The sequence below is a fragment of the Amblyomma maculatum genome, chromosome 6 (assembly GCF_055883805.1).
Source record: "Amblyomma maculatum isolate TAMU_Amacu chromosome 6, ASM5588380v1, whole genome shotgun sequence".
In the NCBI taxonomy this organism is placed as follows: Eukaryota; Metazoa; Arthropoda; class Arachnida; order Ixodida; family Ixodidae; genus Amblyomma; species Amblyomma maculatum.
Window position 1 is genome coordinate 33,927,532 of NC_139349.1, and position 27,182 is coordinate 33,954,713.

General features: G+C 46.3%; 2 protein-coding genes across 21 annotated transcripts in view; both read right to left on the bottom strand.

The window, feature by feature from the left end:
• The window catches only part of LOC146185460 (cytoplasmic dynein 1 intermediate chain 2-like), a 43,033-nt gene extending 36,679 nt beyond the window's left edge, over window positions 1–6,354 (bottom strand). For 18 of the 20 annotated variants that reach the window (XM_084606425.1, XM_084606419.1, XM_084606412.1 and 15 more), the window contains exons 1-4: window positions 6,126–6,354; window positions 5,759–5,843; window positions 5,532–5,664; window positions 4,752–4,858 (exon numbers count right to left, since the gene is read on the bottom strand). In XM_084606425.1, coding sequence (XP_084462551.1) covers window positions 4,752–4,858; window positions 5,532–5,664; window positions 5,759–5,843; window positions 6,126–6,239 — 439 coding nt within the window. In that variant the 5' untranslated portion in view covers window positions 6,240–6,354. The remainder of the gene's footprint in view (window positions 1–4,751; window positions 4,859–5,531; window positions 5,665–5,758; window positions 5,844–6,125) is intronic. The other 2 variants (XM_084606427.1, XM_084606423.1) reach the window with 1 other exon arrangement.
• Window positions 6,355–16,180: 9,826 nt separating this feature from the next.
• Window positions 16,181–22,629, bottom strand: LOC146185461 (endothelin-converting enzyme 1-like). Its single transcript, XM_084607824.1, has 5 exons — window positions 22,432–22,629; window positions 20,731–20,998; window positions 18,759–20,558; window positions 16,639–16,726; window positions 16,181–16,307 (listed from the first exon to the last, which is right to left on the bottom strand). The coding sequence occupies exons 1-5, from the start codon at window positions 22,627–22,629 to the stop codon at window positions 16,181–16,183; spliced, it is 2,481 nt and encodes an 826-aa protein (XP_084463950.1).
• Between the last annotated feature and the right edge of the window lie 4,553 nt (window positions 22,630–27,182).

Sequence of the window (27,182 nt, forward strand, 5' to 3'; positions counted from 1 at the left end):
GTTTTGTGTGACTTTACAATTCTAGTTAACGCATGTGCTGCTCCAACAGCAGTGCGGCATATAGACTCCACAGGGTGATCCAAAAAACTCCGTTTAGGTTTGCCTTCATGTTCTCCAGTTCAGTGCCACGTTCGCATCGGCAGCTCAATGACAACAGGTGCTAAAAGCCTTTCAAGCTTAAAAGTTCATAAAGACATCTAACTGTGTATCCTATGTGTTGGCAAAGAGACAGCCTTAGAAACCGTTGATCTTTACATGAAGCTCCGTCATGCTTTCAGTCATCTGGCTCATGGTTAGATGTTTCCCTGAGGGATCTGAAGGTGGTCACCGGACCAACAGTGGAGTCAATTCTGGCCTGGTGATACATTTTTGGTGCCGGGAACGACGAGACAACACTGTACCTTTTACCCTAATGAGCTTCCTAATGATACAGCCTTAAAGAGCACTGCTTTTGGCCAGAAAACACCATTGCTGTATCATATTGCCAAAAGAGATGTGGTCGAGAATAGAACTGTAGGGAACAGAGTTCTTTGATCATAGGCAGGGAAGGCGCCCCTTCGATCAAGAGCATCAATTTCCAGTCATGTGGAGAGGGGGACAGATTATTCAAATTGCCATGGAAAACCAGTATACTGGTCTAAACGCTCCAAACATCCAAACCATTGTGAATGTCTCTGGCACATTACTCTAACTGTAGTTAAAAGCCGAGTATGGAATGGGACAAAGAAAGTGAAACAAAACTGAACACAAAAATAGTAATAGCCAAAAACACAGATGCATGGGCTGCAGTACATTCCATAAAAGAAAGTTTCTTTCAAAACAGCTGAAATGATAAACAGCCTAAATCTTTCTTGCCTCATCCAAGATGAGGGAGACTGTGATAGCATGCAGTCCTGTCCCTCTCCCATCTTTTTCTCATGAAGGCACTGACATCCTGACAAAACTAAATCACCCTATCCTTATGTAGCAGAATAATACAGAATATTTTAGTCATGGTATCCTGCTAGGGTAATGCCCTTTGGTGCAGAGAGGGAGAGAGAGAGAGAGTCCATAGAGCTATCCTTACAAATCTGAAATAAAAGAATAAAAAAATGGCAAAGCTATCCAAATATATTAAAAATGTCAGTCCCCAAAGGCAGATGGCTACACACTCAAATGAAGTCAATGCAAAAGAAAAAAAGGTGAAAGGTATAGAACTGGACCTAGAATGAAAGCGAGCACAGAGATCACCTTATAGAGGTTGGAGTTTTAAAAGGTTGTGATAAGGGTTAACTAAAAAAAAAGTACTTAGATGCTAGAAGAGATGGAAAGAAATGTACACTAGTGGGCTTCAACCTTGATGAATCTCAACACTCCCCCCCCCCCCCCCCTTCAGCATTTTGCCCAAGAAGGCACGACCAACAAATGCAACCATGTCAATTGCACACATGCCCATAAAGTAAAAAAAAAATAAGAAGTGCCTACATGCCTGCTAAAATGTCCTTCAGCATCTACTCAAGCTGTTGTACCAGAGAATAGCAAGATTAAACGTTTTTGCGTAACCAGGCTAGCCTTGATAAGAGGGATCCATGAAGACATTTCGAAAGAACATTGCACAGCACGGAAATAGCACTTAGGCAGAGCTCCAAAAAGGGACTGCATCAGGTTTTTCGCAAAAAATGGATCAAGACTTGTCGAGGCAAGACAAGTGAATGTGCTTATATTGTTTTTAAATAAAACTTTTCAAGACAGTGCAGTGGGGCTCCAGTGGATTAGAAAAAAATAAATTAAAAAAAAAAAAAGGTAATAGTAGGGTGATTCATAAACTAAAGTCTGAGATGTATTACTGCAAACAGACTTTTTTTATGGCAATGACCTCGTGTAATAGCAGAATCATTACAGTCCCAGCTACTGTCTCAGTGGCTCTTTATGTATGCAGCTGCATACTTAAATGACTAGTGAAACTGGTTTAAAATAATGACTGCAGCACTGTTTATTGCAATATAATAAATAGAATAAGAAATCTTTACACTTTGACTGTCGAATATTCAGAAAAAAATTCACCCCCCCCCTGTGTAAAAATGTTTTAAATGCTATGCGTTTAGCACAGTACCCGTACGGCAAAAACAGCCAAAGGGTTAACGAGTGTTATTCACCTACTATATTTATTAAAACCTGGGCAGATAGTTCTTTTTTAACAATGCGAGATATGAAACTCTTAGGTTGGCTTTGGTTTGAGGATTTTGTATCATACAACCACGACAACTCGTGAAAATAATAGTAATAACAATGCGAGATATGAAACCCTTAGGTTGGCTTTAGTTTGAGGATTTTTTTCGTATCATACAATACGACAGCTCGTGAAAATTAAAATTCCAAAATTTCAGCATTTCCAATGGCACGAAATGTACTTGACTTTACCAGGTGGAAATTGACAAGGAGATCAGGAATGATGGCGACGAGTGGGTGAGTGGAGCTCCGTGTAAAATAAGTGTCATTTGCATGCTGTCCCTGCTGTTGTTCTCAACTGTTTTTCCGGCCAGCTTACTTTGAAGTAACATTTTTTTTGTTAAGGAGGGGCCTTCAATATTGGGTGTTGGCTTAGAATCTTGGTTTGCCTAGACTCAATTAAATAGAACTTTAGCAACATTCTTTTTCCAACAAAAAATGTGGTGTTTGGGAGACAAAGCAGCATAGATCTTTCCCACGCAAGTAGATTTTCCGAAGAGCGCTGTGAGGGAAGGGTCAAAGGAGGACCAGGTGAGGTGACGGAGAGAAAGAGCCATTGTAGAGGGGTGTACAGACTAATTTCAGACACCCTGGGGCCTTTAATTCTAATTTATAACCGCACCATCATTAGCCTGGTATTGGGTGCAAACAATCATTTCAAACGCTTCCACACAATTGCTGAACAACATGAACCGTTTGCCTCGAAACTAGATAGCCCCAGTTTAATTTTCTTTTCAGTCTGTCTTTTTTCAGCGTGGCAGTGGTTTTTGAACGTGTGAAAAACAGTGAACAACAGAAGTTAAAATGGCCATCATGGCCAGAGTGGAATGCACCCTGAAACGCTACAGATCTTGTGATTCAACTGCGTCTACGGTAAATTTTGCGACTAAAGCCATCATGCGTGTTTTACCTGTAGTATTTCCGATCAGAATAAACTGCGAGTTGAAGCTGTGCGTGGTCATCGAGATAAAGTTTCAAGGTTAATAAATGACTAGTGACTTTACTGCTCTTCCAATCAAATCACTGGTTTGGTTTTTGGTTTAAATTTTTGGGTTTAATGTCCCAAGCCAACCTTGGTTATGAGGGTCACCATAGTGAAGTGCACCACAAATTTCGACCACCTAGGGTTGTTTAACGTGACTGACATCACACAACAATCGAGCGCCTTGCTTTTCACCTCTATCGAAAAGTGGCCACCGCGCTGGGATTTGATCTCGCATCCTCTGGCACAGAAGTTGAGCCCCCTAGCTACTGCACCACTGCGGTGGAGCTCAATCAAATCATTGTAGACTGAACATACTGTTGTATATTGCTCCTTTGTCTTCCCTATTTTTCTCATAAAATTTTATTTTACTGCTTGTCACTTTACAGTTGTACCACTTCCCAGCTAAAGTGCCTAGTGCCCCGCTGAGGTGGTGCAGTGGTTACGGCGCTCGACTACTGTGTCCAAGGACGTAGGATTGAATCCCGGCCTCGGCGGCCGCTTTTCGATGAAGGCGAAAAGCAAGGCGCACGTATGCTGTGCGATGTCAGTGCACGTTAAAGAACCCCAGGTGGTCGAAATTTCCGGAGTCCTTCACTTCGGCGTCTCTTATAGCCTGAGTCACTTTGGGACGTTAAACCCCACAAACCAAACCTAGAGTGCCTACTGGAAAAAAAAAAAAAAGGACACTAATATTCCAAAGTTTACGTAAATGTTTTTCTTTAGGACACAAGCATATATTTGAACTTTGTTCCTTTTTTTTATTTAAAAACCTTGATTATGCAACAAAATTTAATGATCAGACATGAAAAATTTTGAAGCAAACACATATTTTAAATCATTTTTAAAAAAGTACACTTATTCTGGATTCATATCAATGCACTTTGTTAAACATTAAACCTAATTGTTTTTTGGACAAAAAATTTAACGACCCCCTCCCTCCAAATGTTGTGATTTTTTTTCCAGTAGCAAAAGAAGCGATAAGCAATGACATCGTACAGCACTTTTGCTATACCAGGTGAAAAATATATGCTAAATAAATATATAAAAATGTAGCACTGTATTAAGCCTTCAATGCAGACAGAACCTTAGCAGTGATAAACTTTGGCTTGGAGTTCCAGGCAACTGGTCGAAGTCATGGTCGTGACATATATAACACACCACAATTTGCCACCAGGCTCCCCACTGTGTGGTGCAAGCCAGATCTATTTATATTCCTAGTGCTTCAAGCATTAGAGAGGAAAGAAAATCTTATAATACAATGTTAGGATGTTGAGTGACACTAAGTGACTGCCCAGTACACCTCGAAGCCTGGGAGGTTTGCAAAAACAGTACACTTTCTCTGCTTCCATTAGCCAGTGCTCCAGTCCTACTGCAGTAGATGACGTGCAAACAGCAAGAACAAGTAGCTAGAGCATCCCAACTGTGTGCCCAAGCAGCTTAAGAGGTGAGGGCAGCAAGACCATGAAATACAGCGGGAATGCCCACTGGTACACTAGAAATTGCACAAGGGGCAGAGAAAGCGAACACATGAAGGCCCAGCAACACTCTGAACACTTACCATCTCTCTCTCCAGATGGCACGGTCTGGGTCTGTTTGTTGTATGTGACATTCTCTCGGGGAGGTATGTTGGTCTGGTGTACAGTGCAGATGCTTAGCTTCGGTTTCCTGGTGAAAGACAAAAGTCTGAGATGGGAATAGCCGTTTCATAAAATTCTTTTAGTGTTTGATACGACAGAGCTTGATGCAAGTCCAGAGGATCTGGACGCTAGAAGTTAAACTTAGTGCCTGATACCGCTGAAAAAAAAAAAAACGTTTAGGATGACAACTTCCAATGTTCACAAAAGTTGCCAAACAAAAAAGAAAATGAAACGAGGACGGGAAGAGCCACGCAATGTGAAATTCCTTATATTTTGTGCACATGAATTACAGGCCAGGAAAAGGCCAAACAAACAACATTTTATTTGCCCAATGATATTGTGCAATGTCATATTTATGCAGACGTACGAAACAATGCATATCAAGACACCCTGAAAAGAACAATTTAAATAACTGTGCCAGTAAGGCCATGACATTCGTCACGCCAGACACCTGTGCATTATGTGCCATAAAAATGCAACTGATGACTCCAACTAGGAGTGTCAATTTTTTTTAAATAACTTTTCTTTCGACAAAGTAATTTCATAGCACACTATAAACCCAGAAATAATTTATTTCGTGCATGCCAATTTTCCAGTTGTAATCTTAAGAGCCCCGCAAACCTTAGGAACAGAACTTTATGCCTAGGTTGCTATTCTGAGTCATCGGCGCCCGCTGTGAGAGTTTGACAGAACGCACTCACTTCTGCGCTTTGGTCGGTGCCTGCTGCTGCTGTTGCTGCTGCCCTGGCAGGGACTGATGATCCAGGCTAGAAGCATTGCTGCCGGCATTTGGTGAGCCCGTCGGCGGAGTGGACACGCTACTCACGCTCAAATCTGGAAGGCGCGCCGAGTGCGCCAACATTACACTCGCCCCTTCACAGCTGCCGCTACATCGGCGCGCAGAGTCAGGGCGTTGGACAGCGCTCACCTCTCGTCAACGTTATTCCAAGCGACGACAACAGCTCGTCAGGGTCAAAGGATTGCTCCGATTTCGACTTCAAGCCGTCGTCCACCTGCGAAACAACATCGGTCGTGCCGTGAGACAGCGACTGAGTGCCAATGGCGAGCATTTGGCTGAAGTAAAGGGGCAACCACACCGACTGTAATTACAGATGTCAATCAAGGTGGTGCTGAACCACACGATCCCATGTGACCCCCGCGAAGTCACGCGAGGCCGCGTGTCCTGGCTACTTTAGAGTTCCTTTCGGCAGCGTTACAACGAAGACACACCTTCGGCGCAGCGCATCAAGCATCCTCAGTGCATCAGTAGTGATGGGAGAAAAACCACGGCTTACGTCATTCAACCTGCTGTCTTTCTTCTCCTTTTCCTCTTTCTTCTTTAGCCGTTCCATACGTAGCTGCTCTAGCTTCTGGCGCTTCCGCTCTAACTCCGCTCTTCTGGCCTCCATTGTGAGCAGCTTGAGGCGAAATCGGTGTCCAATAGTTTTGGCCGGAGCCCTAACACCAACACCGAAAACACCCAAAGGCTGCCGCCCGTCCTCCCATAAGGCCACGACGACAGCAAGTTAGAAAGCACCGCTTCAATTTAGTGAGGGCGCTACAAACCGTATAATAATTGGCAAACATTTTGTTACTGTTGTTAATAATTTATTATTAAAAATGTATTTAAAACGAATTTGACAGTACAAAAAATGTTCATAAATGTATATTTTATGGCAGCAAAAAAAATATTGATGTTAGTGCGCGACTTTTCTGACAGATGTCGCCGCACATCAAATAATACATAAAACCGTAAAACCTTATACAGACACGGCCGGTCTCGAGGGAGAGCGCGTTTCTTTACAGCGCGAGCGCATGGGCGCTGCCATATTTGATCATGTGACCCTTCCGCCATCGCTGGCCTTCGGGCCTTCTGGTTTGACGGCTTTCGGCGCGCTAGTACTCGGCTGCACGGTGCGGCGTACCCGCTGTCGCTGGGGGCAACGAGCTTGTAGACAGCCGAAAAACTTCCTGTGAATGCTCATAGTGTGTGTGTAGGTGCTAAAAAATGTTTAATTGAACCACATATTTCATTTATTGCATCCTCCTAACTATCTGCATTGGCTAGAACGTTTCGACAAACCGTCAGCCGTCGACTCATTTTTTTTTTATTTTTTTTTTACCAATTCCCTCTCTTGCGCTCTCAGTGGAAAACATTTTATGTAAAACTGAATAGATTACAAACTGATTGTCCCCTCAAACTTTTTTCTTATTCTCTTGTGCAGAGGACGAACGCATGTTCAGACCGTGCTGGCTGAGACGCATTATAAATGTTCATTTAGCATTGTGCACAATACTTACTGCTCAATATGGACGCGCGTGTAATCCCCGACAATTGATAAGATATAATTTTATCTCCTGTAAACGTCCTGGCTTCAAAAGACTATTACGCTGCTTGAAGGCCGCATCAGGCGCTCAGCGGCGTTCACCTGCGCTCGGGCGAAGGTGACTGGAAACTGCACCGGAATTCAGAACGCACAGCACAGAACGCCCAAGCAAGCGGGGATATAAAAAAATCTTATCATGGTAAATTTCATCATTGGCCCGTGCATTAGTTTCATAAAAGCAGCAGTTATTACATGTATTTCAGCAGTACTTGTCTAATTAAAGTTTGGTTTTGTTCGTGCGGTGTTACGTCCCAAAGCGACTCAGGACTGCTGAATGAGTGGAGGACTGCGGAGATTCCCATCCCCTTGGGGTTCTTTAATGTGTACTGATATCGCACAAAACACGGGCGCCTGGGTTTTTGGCTCCAGCGAAAAGCAGCCGCCGAGGCCGAGATTCGATCCCATATATCCTAGGGAATAGTACCTAAATAAAGTAAACAGATTCACTTACATGCCCACACTAACTTTCCTTCTCTGCGCAATCAATTCGTATAACTGCATAGACATTAATAGCAACGTCAAGGTACCTCTTAACGCCCTGCGAAAAAAACTCGGCAGCAGTGCAAAGACTCAATATGCAATTCCTGAGAAAACGTCAGGGTCGTTCTCGCATTGCCATGGCTACTGCCGGTGCTAAAACGAGCTGGGGCGTGAGGTATAGCCATTCTCTTCAATTCACAGGCGCTTCTTGTCCCAGAAAGGAACATGAACTCGTGATACATCTCCCAGAAAAACGGTTGCCTAGGCCATGATGTGCACCTTATGTAGAAAGCGTCTTCTGTTCTTCCGCCAATAAACAACAGGGTCATTAGCTCTACTTCCTCGCAGAATACTTCGATAATACAGATGACACCTGCATCAAAGCAGCGCTGTTTAAAAGTCAGCTGGTATTCTCACACAAGATACACAGCAGCAGTTAGCACTGCGCGCCGATGCTTTCCGAAGGCCAGCAATGACGGCCGTCCTAGTGGCGCCACCTGTTAGGGAAGAGTTGAACTACTCGCTGTAAACTGTCTATAGGAGGTATTCACTGAGGTCGTACTACCAGATGGCGCGAGCATCGTCCCGCCTCTCCTGATGGGGCTGGGGCAGGTACATGAGCAGGTAGGTCACCGCCGCTTGCGGCGGGGTCTAGCCTGCCACCGAATTTTTATCTGTTGTAGGCTGTCATTGCACCCGCCAACGCTTCGGTGGTGGACGACGGCTGTTGTTGCGGCGCGCGTCTTTCCTTCCCTCTTTCTTTTCTTCTCTAATTTCTCTTCTGTCTGAACGAGGCAGAGGAGGTGGCTCAGCTACAGAGCCAGTAGCAGGCCCGTGCATTTTCGTTTCCTTCTTCTTACAGCCACAACAACATGCACAACAACAACAACACTCTTCCGTCATGTCGAAGGTCACGGGTGGCATCGGCGCTCGTCGGCTCGCGCAGTTTCAGGTTTGCTGTCAGGTGCCCGCCGTATATTGGAAGGGATCCGTAAAGTTTTATCAAGCTGGTAAATACGTCCACGCCCACTTTGTTTTGTTCAACCCTGTATGCGCATGGAGTCTGCAGCGATATTTTGATGCTCCGGGACATAACACTAGCTGTTCAGTGTTGCAACTAGGCATCACCCGTGCAACAGCTTGACAACAAAAGTGTCCGGTTACTCATTTCGTGAAAAACGACTTGCAGCTCGTTAAAACCGTTGTTAGCTGCCACTGAGGCAGAACATTTCTTGAAAAGACAGCGAGCGCATTAAATTCCCCAATTCCGAAGCTCGTATGGCCGCGAAACGTACACTTCTAGCTGCCGAAGCGAATAAATGCAGTTGCTTAATTTGGCCGGGTGACAGAAGGTCGAGAAAGAAAGTACTGTCACGCACTCGCAGGATAAACTGCACACCCAGAGAGCATGTTTTACAAATTTAGCATCGAATGCGTAGCTCTGCATGAAATGCACATAACCCATGGAACCTAGGTTCACAACAACGCGATGTGCAGCGATAACGCTTGATACAGTTGTAACGTGTTAGCAGACACTCAAATAAACAAGAACTAATTTATTGAGGTCGCATTAGGAAATTAGGTGGATGTCCGCGTCCGCTCGATCGCTCGGTCCAGCTTCGACTGACTCTCAGTCTCTGGGTCTTCACATTTCACACCTTTACATCGTTCTTCCCACGGTTGAATCCCTGGTACCGGCACGTACACCAGTCACACACACGTCAGAGACGACTTACCCTCTCTCCTCACGTGATCTTGCTCTGTGGTTTCGTGTGCTGCGGCGACGGCCGTGAGAAAGTTCGTTTTAGCCTTGGCTGGGCGCGGTGTCGGATAGCGGCGTCAGCGTTCGATGGTCAAGGTAGACAATGCCTAAACGGGCGCTTTGGTCGGCGTAGTCGGCGTAGCGCTGACACATGTCACTTGCAAGTCGGAGGAGGTGACAGCGTTAGCTAAGCGAACAGACACGTCGCAATGTGCTCACCTCTAAAAACAGCACGCCGGTCATCGACACCCTCACGCACGTGTGGCTCTTGGCCTCGCTTTCTTGCCAAAAATTAAAACACATTCATGACTTAGTACGTTTTAATTTCTTCACCTGTCGCAAAACTTAAGACCGCACTTCACATGGCCGGCACCGATGTCAGGGAATTCAACGCGAAGCAGTGGTCTTGTAGTACACGGCACACCTCGACGAAGTTACCGCCGTCGTACGAGCCGGTGTTTTCACAAAGTCAAACATTTTGTCGAGACAGTCGTTTTTCTTGTTCCACGAAGTCCACGGGTGTATCCACTCGCTCGCATGGTTTTCGCTGGCGCACGCAGAAATTCTGTAAAGACGCGAAAGGCGTACCCCACGGATCAACACCAATAAAGCGTCGTGACGCTGGTGTTGACCAGCGTCACGACGCTTTAACCCGTCGTTTGCCGGCTCCTTAATAAAGCTATACATACATACATTTAGGTGGTCATGTAAGGTCGTTACTCCCATTTGGGAGTGACTTCCTTTGTCCAACCTAGTTTTGCCCAACAAAATTGGTCGACGGCCGAAAGTTAGTAAACGGCTGAGCAGAGCTCACAGCAGTATTCTCGGACAGCCAATGCAGACATAAATCTGGCCCTTGATTGGGTAACAATCACGCTGGGTAATAGCTGGGCAAAGAATTTTAGCCAACTATCGGCGAATGGTTGGAAATTAGTCGGTACCCAATGCACAGCACCCAAACATAGCCCAAAGTAGGGCTTGGTTGGCTGCCCACGAGGCTGGCCAAGAGTCAGCCGCATATCGGGAACTGTTAAGGATCAGTCATTGTTGCCTGCGTTCTAGTGGGCCATGAATGAGGCAGTTGAAACATTCTCCTTCGTTGTAGCCCTTGGCTATCCCATGAAATGTGTTCGGGATTTCGGTATTAGTGGTGGGGAGGATTGCAGTCGGCCCGGTTGGTTAGGCCTCAAGCCCATCTATCCACCTCCTCATTACCAGGTGAAAATTATAGCATTCCCACTTGAGTTCCAGGAGGATCCAACTTGGAACTGACCGGGAACAAATGGGAATTTGTTAGACCAGCTAGAATCCTAACGTGGATCGCCCGAGTTTCCAGAGTGTGCTAGAACCAATGTAATCCTGACAGCGCATTTCCTGCAGCAATTTTCTAGGATTTGTAGGCTACCGCATTCACAGAATCTTCGTTATACGGTCGATTCCGGATATATCGAATTATTGCCTATAAATGACTCTCCAAAATACCTCCTCGAAAACTCCATACAGCAGCATAAGAGGGAGTGGCGTTCGCGTTTATCGAATTCCCGTTCAGCAGAAGATTTGATATATCGAACTGTGAGGGGGGCCCCTGCCAGGGGGCGTCTCACGATCACTTTTCGCGTGCGGAGCCGGGTCGGCTACGCAACATTGAGCATCTGCTGGCAACTCTAACGTTGATAAACCGCCTGACGATATTGGCAACCTGCAGTGGCCAGGAGGCGCTAGTGGAGCGCAGCGTTCAGCGCCGCCAACGGCGGCCCCGAGTAATCTGAGTAGGCTGGCGCGGTCGGGTTGCGTTCGCGTTGTACGGCTAGAAGCATCTCGGCTCTCATTTTCTGCAGTTTTAAGGCAATCGAATGTCTTGAGAGCTACTTCCGAAAACCAATACTGACGAAAGGACACCGCCTGTTCGAGAATGCTCATGTTTAAAACGTGAACGGTGTCGACGTCACCGCGAAGTGCGCGCCGCTCGCGACGGAACACCCGCGCGCACAGCTTTGAATGTCGCGTGAGTAGACGGAATTTTTTTAACGAAATTTATTCTCTCGGGGCATTAGTCGGATATGTGATGATGAATTAAGAAATAATTAAATGAATGAAAAATGTTGTAAACGTAGCTTTTCATTCACCTATTGCGTTCACACCTCATACCCAAACATTGAAAGTGCAGAGAGAACCTGAGAAGAGATTGATCGCCGTTTCTTCTTTTTTTGTTCTTGCTGTTTGATTACAGCAGCATAATAATTTTCTCGCGGTTTTGCTTTAAAGTTTAATACCATGACGAACACTTTTGTTCGTGGTGCACCTTTCGACAGTGCCGCGGAAGTTACAGGAGGCATGGTGCGGTACCCGCTACGGATGTCGTGGCGATTGCAAGCACTGTGCGGTTGTAGCGTGCGTCATCAACGAAAACTGTGCGTGCCGGGGGCGGGGAGTAGGGGGCCTCCTACACCGTTGGAAAAATAAAGCCCTTAACAACAACAATAACTGGCATGCATTTTGTATCTCCGTACCTCAAGCTTGGGGAAAGCCGGCGGGAAATGCTGGCACTCAACGGCAAAGCTTTCGTAACGGAGGTCGTTAAGAGTTAGAATTTTTTACTGTTGTTACTAATGATGAAATATTCTATCGTCTGAGACAAGAGACTCTTGAGTAGCTTGAGCAGTCGGTGAAAGAAATATTTGGCGCGGAACAATAGAACGAAGTTCCATTCTCAGCGTACACAGTATCAGGGGCCTCTACACTCCGCCACTTCAACTTTTTCAGCACCTTAAGAACTAATTTACAGATAAATATGCTTATTGAAATCTGTAATTGGAAGTTTTGAAGATATTTTGGCTTTGTGGTTCCGAATAGACACCGCATTAGAAATCCGGTTCACAGATCCACGAACATTTTTTTTTTATTTCGCCTCCGTTGAAATGCGGCTGGAATAAGATGCTGCGGCTGCACGGCTTTGTTGATTTTCTGGACTTATGCCACTCGATCTTGCACAGCATATACCAGTACACGCCAAATTTTACAGCGCGTACTGAGTAGTGTGCCCCAACCAGCGTGCGACTCCCCGAGTCAGAAGTTTATACCGTTTCCTCCGCTCACGGGCAATCGTCTTATTTTAGCTTCTTGGCGTCTGTACGCCAATGGCCCCATAACAAAAACAAATTTCAGTTACATTACTCTCTCGCAGCCAATATCTCCTTCTCTCATCATTCTCCCAGCAAGCGGTACGCTTAGGTCTCCTTCGTGATTGTGGTAGTCTTTCTCGCCGCCCTTGCGCTTATTTTTATTCTTGTTCACATCCGTAGTAGTCGAAGCATCGCACGAGACCACTGAAGTCACTAAATGAGTAAATCACACTCACTGGGATAACAAAACGCGAACGCAGAAGGAACACAGCGGCCGCAACATATACGGCGTCAGCTTCTGCGCCGACTCAGTATTAGCTCCCGTCGGCCGCCAGGTGGCGCCACATGTCTCAGCAAACTCCATTGCAGGTTGCCTATGAACGTGGAGTCTGATTGAAAGTGGCCTTCGGTCTGGCGTGACTTTTATTGGATGCGACATTGCTGTCATGCGGCAAAGCCGGAGTTCACTGCACTGGTTGTTGTGCGATGAAGCCAGCCTAGCCTACTGAAGGGTTGCGGCAGCTCTTGCTTAGTTTGCTTCGCTGCTGAAGGAACGAAAAAAATCATTTGTGACCTATTTACCTTAGGCATAATTGCATCTGTAGTGTATCAGTAACAGAAATAGACTTCTTGAGATCAGCGTTGGCTTTCCCCGAAGCATCGTCCGCAGCATATTTGATGTTCACGCCACCCCTAACGGCAATTCTACCACGCGGCACAATCAGTGCGAGCTCGGTCGCTACGATTTGGCTGCACGAAATATTTGAGCACTCGCTTGCGCCCTTGGCACGAGGCGACGCTTGGAGCGCGCCCAGCTGATACACCAATCAACTCTGGCTTGAGTGATTTGCCTTTCCCGGGACTGGAAAAGAGCCTTAGCGAAATTTATTTCCAAGCCAGGCAAGTCAGTTTATATCGTGTACCTGTGCCATATCTCCCTCAGATCTTGTGTCGGGAAATGTACCAATGGCGCCTATGGTGCAAGTCAGGTTCTCCATTTATTTCGAAACACGTCACAGGTTTGCGGATATTGTGTATGGTTTCAGACTACAGGAATAAGCACGAGATATCATTCTGCAACTACATCAAGACATATTAGAGTCTAGTGAACTCCCTCACAATGACAAGTAGTCCTGTAGCCTTGGATATGAAATGAGCTTTTGATAACGTCAAATATGAAGTAATACTCAATCGCCTCCAAGGTAATGTACTGGTGGCGCCTATGGTGCAAGTCAGATTCTCCATTTATTTTGAAACACGTCACAAGTTTGCGGATATTATGTATGGTTTCCGACTACAGGAATCAGCACAAGATATCATTCTACAACTACATCAAGATTTCTCACGAGTCGACAGGCCAACATTCGAATTCAATAAAAGAACACGGACCCTACACCATCGTATCCTGTGGGTAAACCATAAGGGGGGGGGGGCGGTGTCACGTGTTATCTCCCCTCTTCAACCTTGCAATCCTCCCTTCTCTTACGGCGCGGTTCAGGTGTCCACAGAGCAAGTGTGACAGATACTGCGCCTTTCCCTTCCTGTGAACCAACCAACCAATTAGAGACATAACTTCCGCAAAATTAAAGTGTCATACAGCTAACAACTGAGCATAAACTGATTATTGCATTTCACTCCTCACATGATAAATTATAAATCCTCTAAATTAGAGCTCATTCCATGCAATAGATAGTTTTAAAATTATTTTTGTTATTAATATCGGAATCAGCTTTCTGGTCTGGCAACCGCTGGCCGCTGACGTCACAACGTCAACGTTGACGTCTCCATTCTGCAATTCGCGGTGCCGGGTGCACTCTTGCATGCACGTCGTGGATGGTAGTCACTGAGTTTTGTTTTCTTCAGCAAAAATATTTTATTCACATATTCTCTTTTCTTTGGAAAGCCTTCACTATATTATGCGACCTAGTTCATTTCGACCTGGATAAGCCACTGCGGCTCGAGTGCGACGCGTCACCAGTAGGCATTGGGGCCGTTTTGTCCCACCGCGTGAACGGTGTTGACTACCCCATCGGATTCCGGACACTCACAAAGGCAGAGCGTAACTACTCTCAATTAGAAAAAGAAGCACTGGCCCTGGTGTTCGGTTTCGCACGGTTCAATGACTACTTGTACAGACATCGGTTCGTGTTCGTAACCGACCACAAGCCTCTTACTGGCAAAGCAATCCAGGCAAAGCAATACCACCGATGGCAGCTGCTAGAATCTAGCGCCGGGCCTTGTTCCTCGGCAACTACAGCTATACATTGCAGTACCGCAAGGGCTGAGAAAATTCCAATGCCGACGCCCTCATTCGCTTGCCATTGCCGGTTACAGAGCCGTGGGATGTCGCTACCGACGAGTACGTTTTGTATGCCCAGTGTCCTGAGGAAACGGTGTCAGCGCCCGCGAGGTTGAACAAATGACAAACCGAGACGTCACTCTTCAATAGGTCAAAAGGTGGATGGCTGACGGATGGCCACCGTATCTACCGCGGGATCTTGAGCTTCTCCAAGCGTACTTCAACAGAAGAACAGAGCTAATCTAGCGCCGGGCCTTGTTCCTCGGCAACTACAGCTATACATTGCAGTACCGCAAGGGCTGAGAAAATTCCAATGCCGACGCCCTCATTCGCTTGCCATTGCCGGTTACAGAGCCGTGGGATGTCGCTACCGACGAGTACGTTTTGTATGCCCAGTGTCTTGAGGAAACGGTGTCAGCGCCCGCGAGGTTGAACAAATGACAAACCGAGACGTCACTCTTCAATAGATCAAAAGGTGGATGGCCGACGGATGGCCACCGTATCTACCGCGGGATCTTGAGCTTCTCCAAGCGTACTTCTACAGAAGAACAGAGCTAATCTACCTATGGCGGCGGCAAAGCGTTTGTTGTGTCTGCTCCATGAGACGCATCCTGGTATTACGTCCATGAAAAGCACGGCGAGAACACTGTTTTGGTACCTGGGTCTGGATTCTGACATAGAGCGACTGGTGAAATCATGCTGCATTTGTGCACAGGCCGCGGCGATGCCACCAGCACAGATACCTTTGGCGTGGCCAGCAACCGGGGAAAGATAGAGCAGACTACACGCAGAATTTGCAGGCAAAATGGACGGACATATGTTATTGGTCGTATAGACTCCGAAATGAAATGGATGGAAGCGATTCTAATGAAAATTGTCACATCTCAAACCACGGTCGACGTACTACGGTCAATATTTGTACGCTCCGTCGTTTTAAAAACTTTCGTTTCAGATAGTCCACAATTTGTGGGTGCCGTTTTCTGCGAGTTTCTGGCACGAAACAATATAAAGCAACTCACAACAGCCCCTTATCACCCATAATTGAATGGTCTAGCCGAAAGAGTTGTGCGCAAACTCAAGGAAGGGCTAAAGAAAAACCCTGGAAAAGATCTGGAAATGAGCTCAGTTTTTGTTCCGATATCACCGAACGCTTGTAAAGGATGGCACATCGCCCGCGGAACACTTATTCAGTTACCAGATAAAAACAAAGATGGACTGCATCACGCCCGGTGAGAAGTCGGCAGAAAGCCAACCAAGAGTAAGTGCGACTAAATTTGATGTTGGAGAACCGGTCTGGATGCTAAATTTTGGAGCAAGACGCAGGTGGATTCCAGGAGTAGTGCATGACCAACAGGGGTCCAGGATGGTCTCTGTTGACTCGGAGCAAGGTCTTCAGCGGTGGCACTTGGACCAACTGAGACGTCGAACTGAATCAGAAGGCAGAGCCCCTGGAGAAGTTAGTAAGCGGGAACCTGCGGACGACGCTCCGACCACGTCGCAAGATAGCTCAGAAGCATCCGAGACGGAAACTGGCCTGCGAGGTTTGCGAAGATCAACCAGTCAGCGACGGCTACCCGTACGCTTGAATATTTAAGGGGGGGGGGGGGGGGGATGATGCGTCGTCGGCAAACCTTGTCATGACCACGTGATGTCATCACGTAGTCATGACAACGTCACCGGCGCGCTATAAAAGAAGCTGCCCCTGAATAAATCATTCGTTCTCGTTGCGTCCTACCTGCGTGATGCTCTATAACACACCTTTCATCTTGGCCCGGAGCTTCGGCGTCCTGCGACTTCTTGCGCCGTTGGCAGAAGGTTAAGATGCATTGCATGGCTGGTCCCCAACCTGCCGGACCCAGCATGACCTTGCCATTCCTGCTCCCCTTTCCCCCCGCCCCGACCAGAAGACACGACGAAGGGGAGACTGACCCGAGACGGCCCCACATAACCACAAGGAGAGAACCGAACGACCATATATGGGCCGACTGACCAGATGTGCTGAACAAGGACCCCACGACCCAAGACGCCGCTACACTTGAATACACCCTCCCCTGCCCATGCCATACGGTGCGTGCCTTAGCCTGCGCTATCGGGTCTTGGCGACCTGTGGCCCGAAAACACCCTGGGCCAAGCTTCATTGCGACCCATCGTGCCGGTAAGCCGTTCTCGTCTTCCTTCTACCTCTTCTTCTTCAAGCATCCAGACACGCCCATCCGCATGCCATGGACTCACTAACATCGGCAGACTTCCTCGTACACGACTTTGCTGCAGTGGACAGTGATGCGACACTGTGGGATGAGAGGACTGTGGCTGTGGATACAACCAAACACGCCTTGAGAACTGGATAAGGCTGATTAGATAAATGGTGTTGGTAGCGTTGCGCTACGGCGGGACAGACTCCGTCACAGTAGGAATTGACTTGGGTAGAACCTTTATGGTCCACCTGGTAAAAAGGGAAGCCTCAGTACCAATCCAATCCAAAAAATGATCGGGACGATCGCTCGGTGTCCCCGGGTAATGTTACGGACGAAGAAGGAGGAAGAAGGCAGTGGCGCGGGCAGGAACGCTCGCGCTAGGCCCGCTAACATTTTCATTCAACGTCATCTCACGGTCATCGAACATCTCTGTTCTCTACGTAACAATGTGACCGCATGCAGTGAGAACTAGAAACATTTTTTTTTCTAGCGAAATCTCAGTGAGTTAGCCTTCATAGCAATGGTTATAACTCTCTTCGTCCGGAACTTGTGTGATAAGAGTTGGTATTTGTTCAATTAAACACTTAATGTTTTTGCCACTACGACTGAAGGCCGGAGCCGTGCCTTCGCTACAATAAAGTCCCTATAGAAACATTTCCAGAAACTTTAAAATCAGAAAATGTTAGCGTGCGCTCTTCGGACATGCCAGAATAGCAAAAAAGAATTCAAAGCAGAAGACGATATAGGAGATCAAGGTACGCGCTTTGAAGGACTGGTTTCAAAGTGAAGAGTAGGAGGTCATTTGTTATCATACTCAAATATTTTGCAGATTGCAGATAGAGCGAGTTATAATACATTAACGTGGGACGCGGCTAGTTATTATGATTTCTGGTATGCATCCTTCAAGAATGTGCAAGGTGAAGGTAAAATCTTTGCTGAAAAAAAAATAAACATGTATCGGTTTCTCCAAACTAGGTACATATAACCTGCGAGAGAAAATTGTTCAACAAGCTTTATAAATGCTGCACTTGAAAAATCGTTTTTAATAATTCGAAAAAGAGAATTTCAGGCACGCTATACTGAATACCAATATTACTGCGTTACTTTTCGTTGTGGGAGTAACTTGGTTGTTTCTTGCTCTAAATGCGTCCATGTTTCTCAATAATCCTTTCATCGCAGTGTAACGTGCAACGTAATGGATACCACAAAGGTAACACAAAACCAAGGTTTAAGCTTCCAAAGATCGAATAAAGAAACCGCCATATTTTTTTTACACTAGAAAACACGACACGATTCATCGCTCAAGGTGTAAAGATAGGTGAGCAAAACAACTCAAGTAACTTTATATGCATGCATATTTTTATATTTAGAGCAGCGTTATGAACAGGTATAAGAACGAGCTCAAATATATATACTTTGTAGGCTGCTGCGGTAAAATATTAAGGGATGATAAAGAGCTCATTACTGTTATTCCATGGAATCCGAACGTACACTCGTATACCCACACTTGCACAAGAATACGTAAATAACGGCAGAATTGTATTAGTACTGTTTTGCTTCACTTATGTCTTCTGAAGATAACCACATGAATATCAAAATGTGGACGCGCTCTCTCACGGCTACAATAAAGATATACGAACGATATGTGGTTTTATGAAAGACCTCGAGCTTCTTAAAGCTCACCGCACTCGCTGAGTGAAACCATTGAGCTTTCCTCTGGACAGTGGAAACTGTTCGCGAATGGCTTAAAGAACCTCAGCGGAAAGTTACACCAAGTGGCTGCGCTGAAGCCAGGTGCCGTGAGTCCACCGTTGGTGCAGCTCTGATAGCACAAAGATAAGAAAAACAGTTCTTCGGCACTATAATGTCCAAAGCCGGTGCTCCAGTCCGGATATCCAGCGCTGTGTTTAAGCGCGTTGAATAGCGGCGCTAGGCTTGTCACTGTCACGTAGAGGGCAGACATTTCTTCTAAGGTCATGTTTGTCATGTTGTGTTGAGTTTGGAGTTCTTCGATCAGGCACTTTATGGTGCTGTCCTGGTAGGCTGCTTCCTCTTCGGTCATCCAGCGCCGAGGTTGCGAGCCTCCGGAAGATGTTCTACCTTTGAGATCGTAAGCGGCAATGATTTGCCTCGCAATGAGTGAACCGACAGAGGAATAGCTGATGCTTTCGTACGCACCATCAGGGAAAACGGTTGTCAACAAGTAGACATCGGGAATAATAATCTTATGTGGTTCATACCAAGTATTTGCCTGGCGCCAAAGGTTGGTCCACTCGTCGCTTTTGACGGCTCGCGCGTAAAGATGGTTTTGCCAAACCCAGTGGCTCCGTGGTAATAGCCCGATGTTTTCAAAGAAGTTCGCCGTCATAGGTGGAATCGCTGCCGTCAGGCCGACCGCCGCTCGTTCGATCCCGCGAAAGGTTATTCGCGCTTTGGCAACCTTATCTGCAATGATCTTTTTGGATGCTAGGCCCAGCCAAGTTGAATGGCGTATATGGTCAATTACTGCTTCGCGCACTACTTTGGCAACTTCTCTGACCTTGTCGAGGCGGGATGGCGTGTGGAGATGAAGGGAGTACGGAAAACTTAGAGCCTGCGGCATAGCGGCATCTGTGAGGTGGAAGCAAAAAATGGCGTGGCGTTCCTTCACCGTTGAAGGCTCACCGCCATAAATCTGAGTCGCAAGACGTGGAACGGCGAATCGGACGGCGGCCTCAACGAGGCTTAGGCCGGTGAAGTGCAGCATCTGTTTCCTAGAGGTGTTAGCCAGGATTGTGAAAAAGGCTTCCAGATAGTTTCTATTATCGACGTCTACTGGAGTGCCGATTCGTAAGCCCGTGTTGTGACGAGGGCTTTTGGCCATAATACGCAGCCACTGGTCCTTGTATACACCGGACATTATGTCCTTAGTGAGTTCGTCGACGCTGCTGTACGAAATCCAGTCTTGTTGACGGTACTTCTTGAGATTGCTAAAGATTCTGGATTGAAGCTGGGCCAGGTTCATGCACCAGGCTGAAGGGCTCTGCGTGCGGTCACTACCGCTACGGGGCACCAGTTTGCTCAAAACTTCACGAAGTGTGCAAATGTGCCGGGCGTTGTCAGCTCGCGATCGATGTTCTGCGAGCAAGATGTCTATGTTGACGCCCAAGAAAGAACTAAGAAAGACAAGTCGAAGCTGGCTTTTGAAGGTCAACATGTACACGTAAAAAAAGAGAGGAAAATTGTAGTTGAATGATAAATCGAAAATGACTTCCAAAGGGTCAACGTCTGTAGGAATAGATGGCCAAGGAAGTCGGATTTTTTTCAGGAATGCGCTAAGATTTTCGATGCCATCGTTATCTGCCAGGCAGCTCTGGTAGAACATCGCTGCTTTCTGAAACGCACTTTGATTGTTTCCTGGCGTCTTGACAAGTTTGGCGTACTCCATGACAGACTGTTGAAACAGACGCTGGGCATCTTCAAGTCTATTACGGCCTCCAGCCACTGCGCAGAGAAGGAAAGTGTGCATAGGGATGAGATTGGCTACAAGTTTATTGCAACGAGTCATCACTGAATAAATAATAGCAGCTTTGTAGCTACAGAGGTGTATACTGTATTACTACGCGGCGTCTGGTGTCAATTATGATGTGCCTCCCCCCATTCCTGGAGAGCGTACCGGGTGTCCAATGGGCGCACACAAAGGCGTGGAAGTCCTCGCATGGGTTCACGTCATTGTCCATGGAGGCCCTGAGCTCCTGCACGTAGCTTTGACAGGACGGGGTCCAACAGGGCGCCTGCTGTCTTCCTGTAAGGCTAGGCGCACCCAGCAGCCATACAAGCGGTACCAGGAGAGCACCGATAGTGACTACGGCAATGAGGAGCGTGCGAGCCAGCTTCCGACGCCTTCTTCGAGCCCGATCGCTCGTTGAGCCCAGTACGGGAGTCTGCGGTCCGGGAAAAGGGATATGTTAGACGTCTGGCAGTGTCATGTCAGGCTGAACCTACCCTTTTTAACTCCAATACGCGTCTTATATAACGGACTAACGGACTAATGCGCCGGAAGAAAGTCCTACAAACTTAGTCCTCAAAATTGCGTAGAATCAGAATTCTTTGAACCTAGCTCCACCTTCCCTCAGGAATAGGCTGGACCTGTTTATGCGCGTCTTTGGTGAATTGCGCCAATGATATGCCTCGGAATGAGCAAACCGACGGAGGAGTACGTAGCTGGAGCTGTGAGAAAACGTCCTGCAAGTAGCATAGGCAATAATTATCAGAGGAAGCAAAAGTTGACCTCTCATTCAGGTAGCTTGCAGGTTGCAATGCTGAGTACAGCGCCAACAATTTCTCGCTGAATTTTCCAAGAATGTTTCAAAAAGCAGATGGAAAGAGTAAGCATGCAGCTTTCCGCGTACAGAGCGAAAAACAAATTACGGGCAGTCGCAATAAATAAATAAATAAATAAATAAATAAATAAATAAATAAATAAATAAATAAATAAATAAATAAATAAATAAATAAATAAATAAATAAATAAATGGCTTCCCATGACACTTTAGGCTAGCACCACTACATTGACTTTATTGTAATTCCAGCAAATATACGTTAACCAATAATGATGCTTTTAATGCTAGGCATTTAAGAACACCTACGGATCTCTTGTTAGCGTAGTAGTATATTGGGGGGGGGGGGGGGGGGGCGAAACCTTCAAAACTGTATTTATTTTTTTTAACAGCCGCAGGCATACGGCCTTATCACCCTGATTCTTGATCGCGTATCAGTTCTGTATTCTTTGTTAATGCTCGATGTCACGAGTCGCACCTTTATCAGTTCCGTTGTAGCGCAAGACGCACCGAGATCTGTCTCGAAGATTCCGGCCACTCGTGTGTCTTTCTACTATGTTCCAGCTTGTGCTGGTAGCAGTTTGCGACGTTATCTAGATTATTCTGAGCAGCCTTTAAATTGAGCGTTGACGAGTGTGACGAGCATTCTTTGTTCGACGATCGACGAGCACGTTTGTTGCTATCGCCGCCGCCGAGTTGCTTAGTTCCTTTGCGGGCGCAAGTAAGCTCAATAAAGAGTTAATTTCAGTACCATCTAACCTGTGTCTTCTTTTGGTGTCAACGTCCTTGTCACCACTACGTGACAATATAATCGTCGTTAGTCCCGGGGCACGCAAAAGACAGCGATATTAGGCTGAAGAGTGTTCAATCTACGGGACAAACGGGTTCGGATGCTGCTCCCTTCCCGCTGGCGTTTGCGAATGCGCATCTACCTTTCGAAGAAAACCACTATCGGTGACGGCTCGCGACTTTTTTGATGTCCCTGACGTGCTTTAGGAACAGCACTGCAGGAAAATGTCGTAGCTGCGGGAACTCACCGCGGTGCTACTCATGCCTTCCAGGAAGCCGATGAAGTGGCGGTACATTTGCGAGGTCCTGCTGTCTGACGCTTTACGCCGGCGGTACCGGTCGCTGATTTTTCGCGAGCGCTGCGAATTGTTGTCCTCCAGGCGTGTCTCCATTCTCGGCCTGTTCTTCGCGCTTATCTTCTTCTTCTTCTTGAGCTCTTGAAACATGGCGCTTACCCGTATGGGGGATTGGCCAAAGTGTAGGGGTATATACATGGATATTTCCACAGGCGATTACGACAATATAATAGCGCCAATCTGGAGTTTCGAAAAAAAAGCAAAAAAAAAAAAATCTCTTGATGAAAAGCGACAGAAGAGCATTTAAAGTAAAACAACAAACAGAATGTTTTGGTGGAAAAAGATGTCGAAGAAATTTAAAAGATTTAGTGATTGAACTTAGAAGTTGCGATTATATACTCACGGAGGATCCCCGCTGACTGAATAAAATGAAGATGATTTGTCCTCTTCTCGCATATTGAACCCAATATTGGCGCTCCCACCAAACGATATATCAACTCTGGCAGAAACAAGGGGAGGCCTAACCTGGAGATAGGTACCTCCCGGGGTGGCGCAGTGGTTACGGCGCTCGACTACTGTTCCCAAGGACGCGGGATCGAATCCCGGCCTCGGCGGCCACTTTTCGATGGAGGCGAAAAGCAAGGCGCCCGTGTGCTGTGCGATGTCAGTGCACGTTAAAGAACCCCAGGTGGTCGAAATTTCCGGAGTCCTCCACTACGGCGTCTCTCATAGCCTGGGTTGCTTTGGGACGTTAAACCCCACAAACCAACCAACCAACCTTTCTCTTCCGACTGGAGAGGAGAAAATGTGCTATATATTCAACTTCTCCGCATGAGTCACACAGGTTTGTCGGTGTCTATCTATATCTGGATAATGTAAATTCAAACTGGGTATCCTGCATCGCAGCAGCTTCATTGATACTTCACACATCCTGGCTTTATATGACCGGACTTTCCAATTATATGCTAAATTTGTAAATTTTGAATACAATTAGCCAGTCTTGCTGTTGTGCCGGTCACACGGCTTCTTAGGTGTCTGCTTCTTCTTCTTAGTGTCCAAGAGGGCGCATGCGTGTATACGCTTCTTTGACCTCTTTACTTGTTTCCATTTTTGAGCTCGTGCGTGCTGTTCCACGTAAGTTGCAGATCGTTCACAGTATACGTACATCTTATGCGTTTTGTTAGCGGGAACGCCACGCATGCCGTCGACCGTCCCGAACTTGTTGTCCGAACACACACGCCGAATGAGATGCTAGCAGAAATGCATGTCGAAAACGTCACTCGAAAGCAGTTTACCCGCAGGACCTTAAAGTTTTCGCATTCATGTATGTAAGCATTCTTATGTGTCTCCGCCGAATTTTTTTTTTATGTTGCATTTATTTGAATGTTTTTTTTTTTTTTTTTTTTTTCACTGCAAGACGCACACGACATTCCTTCATCCAAGTCGACAACCAGCAGAGGCGGATCAGCGAAGCATGGAGGACGCGGTTTCGATCATTGCCGTGGCGGCTGATTTACCATGGAGGCGAAGCGCATGGTGTCCGTGCACTATGCGATGTCTGCACATTACAGAACCTCAGGCGGTTGAAATTCCCGGGGACCTCCACTAAGCCATACCTCATAGCCGATGTCTCTATATTACACTCATGGACCAAGCCAACGGACGTGCCTGACTCGCGATCTAAGGACCACAGGATCGATTCTTGCCTAATTACTTTAGTATTCTTCTCAGCACTATTATTTTGCATTATCATACCACATCCACCCTGGACTGAACCGGCCTTTCCTTGCACACGATGTCGCAATCTATTGCCCATCCCCATTTTTCAACCGTGTATCTGCCATCATTAAAGGCAATACTTTTAATCATTTTCTACCTTTAAATTTTTTTTTGTTCTATATGTTACCTACCTTTTAGGTAATATCCCCGAAAATTGGGAAAATTATGAGATGGATTGGATTGGATTGGTACTGAGGCTTCCCTTTTTTACCAGGTGGACCAGAAAGGTCCTAGCCAAGTCAATTCCCTACTGTGACGGAGTCTGTCCCGCCCTGGAGCAACGTCAACAATACTATTTATCTAATATGCCTTATACAGTTCTCAAGGCGTCGTTTGGTTGTCTCCACAGCCACAGCACTCTTATCCCGCTGTGTCGCATCACTGTCCACCGCAGCGTCTCCTTGCGGCTATCCAGACGTGAACCCCAGCACCTGCGGCAAAGTTGACCCTAGGCTGACATGGCATGAGCACTTGGCAAGTCAACACAATACGTTCGATCGTCTCTTTCTCCCGCGCGCACACCGCACTCCAGACATCCGCGTTGTCCTTGCCCTCGATCCGCGCGTGCCATTTCTTCGTGCGTAGCACCCCCGCACAAGCCTCAAAAAACAGGGCGCTCCCCAGATGATGATAATAATGATGATGTTGGGATAATGATGTATTTTGGTCATATGTTGAGAGCCTAAATCGCGGTTTATAGCGTGTTTTAATAACTATAAATTCCCTGTGAAGCGACGACCCTCAGGGCCAATCCGCATTTTCACAACCCGCCAACGAAGTCGGATACTCCGCTGAGTTCGACCCTTAGGCCATAGAATTGAATTGCTTAGAGGGAACGCTGCCATCAGCAGCACTGCGCAAAAATAAGTAAACAATTGTTCTTAAAAAAAACCCGAGGTAGCATTGTTTTCTGGCTCTCTTTGGAACGTTCCTATAGCCTGTGAGATACATAACGAGCTTCATCTGCAAAACTATTTTAAGCACAGGAAATAATATATTGCCGTCTGCAAAAAAAGTAACTGTCATGCGGTGCCTCGGGGCCAAGATGAAGAAGAAAGGTAAGGCGCTGTGACTGGCACTGGGCCATCTCGCTAAGAGCACTGGAAGGTTCTTTGTCCATCTTCCCATCTTTAATGGGCAACCCGAGTTGACGGCTCCTACAAATTTTCTGATATCGTGGCGTCTTAGGTCGACAAACCGTCGAACAATCATCGCCCGGTCATGTCAGCTTCCTCCTGCCAGTGCTACGCCCGTGATTTTTCGCTTACAACACCGACAACGCGGACGCCCCATTTTCTGCATAACATGCCCTGTAACGTTATCGTGCTAAAATGAAGAGGAGAGTAAAGTTTTAACACACTTGCTCAAGTAGGGTTATTAAGGGCAAAGCCTGGCGTCATTGGCTGTTTCGGGGCTCTATGAGCAAAAAGCTAAAGAGAATCACCAAAGAAGAGCATTGATGTCTGCTGGACATATTATTGGAAAAAAACTGAACATGAATATGCCTCCGTAATGTAATAAAAAAAAAATAACGGCGCGAACAACGGGGACGAAGGGTAGAAAAGTACAGGAAAAGCACCGACTCTCAACTAACTCGCGCAGTAATTTTTTGGAAAATGCATCACCAACTTGCCCACCTAGCTATCGTGTCTGTAATAGAAACTCCACGGTCGTTGATGAGATTGAATTCAGTTTATCTACACAAACCGATCATATACTTGCAGTCGAAATGCTAACGCATGCTCGTCTGCACCATTTGAATTGGTCGTCTATCACTTTATTTGACTATGCTACCAAGAACACTGAAGCGTTGAGAACATGGCAAAGTACATGAGGTGAAAAAAACTTTTCCCCAAAGACAATATCTAGCGTGATCGCATTTTGCTGGCCCTCGAAGTCAAATTTACGTTGATTTTCTTAGCAGGGACATCACGTCACAGAAACTAAGCAGAGTGGGTTATACCAAACGTAAATAGAAGGAAAATATTCCAGGGAGTGCGCACCATATGCGGAAAATAGATACCAAACTGTCTGTACTGAATCGCGTAGCTCGTCGTATACGGGTCATTTGACATGCAAATGGTTACTCGTATAAGTGGGGCATTTATGACCAGGAACCAAATTCAGAAACAATCTAATCACAAACGCAGTCTCAAATCGACCGATTAGTCTTGCTCCTATTGGTCGCTACGTTTGCCGGTCAGGGGCCTCCAATAGGGCCGAGACAAACAGGTCGATTCGAAACTGGTATCGTGATTAGGTTGCTCCGAAAATTGGGTTCCGGTATTCCTCACCTACTACAAAGTCTAGCTTCAGCCGGAACCCGATAATGATGCCTGGTGATATAGTTAATGTCAGATGACAACATCTGATGCAACTAATGACCGACATATTAAGTCAAGTACGGGCTTAACAACAGTAGAACTGCTAACTTCTTATCTTTTTATATCGAAATAATTCAATAAATGGTGCCACATGGTTGGGGAAATTTTTAACGCGTATGGAGGCATGATTGTTGCGCTTTCAAAGGCGCTTCATTCATAGTATGCCTGGATTTGAGTTCTTGTTCTGTCGCTCCGAGACACCTCGCAAAAAAAAAAAAAAAAAAAGAAAAAGCAACTAAAGAGAAAGCAGGCATCATGCAGGCTTGCCGGTATGGTTTTCACCGTAAATATTAAAAAAAAAAAATTCATGGTTTTCATCAGGGCAGGCTGCGTTCGTTGAATTTGGGAACGGCGCACCAAAAGAATTCTCTCTTTACTTCCAGGATCCTGTTTAGAGGCCTCCTCTGAGGAGAAAAATAACTGAGTGCGGCAGGTTGATCCGATATTGGTAAGAGAGAGAACGCGTGAGGTATTGTAAGACTACATTTTTTTTTTATTTCGAAGGAAAAGGTTGACAAGCAGCATCTGCTTCCTCTTGAC

Excerpts from the sequence above, each read along its gene's own strand:
- LOC146185461 (XM_084607824.1), bottom strand. The coding sequence starts at position 22,629 with ATGTTTCAAGAGCTCAAGAAGAAGAAGAAGATAAGCGCGAAGAACAGG. Across the intron at positions 20,999-22,431 it reads AAGGCATGAGTAGCACCGCG|ACTCCCGTACTGGGCTCAAC; the intron begins GTGAGTTCCCGC and ends CCCGGACCGCAG. Across the intron at positions 20,559-20,730 it reads GTGCGCCCATTGGACACCCG|TGGCTGGAGGCCGTAATAGA; the intron begins GTACGCTCTCCA and ends TTCTCTGCGCAG.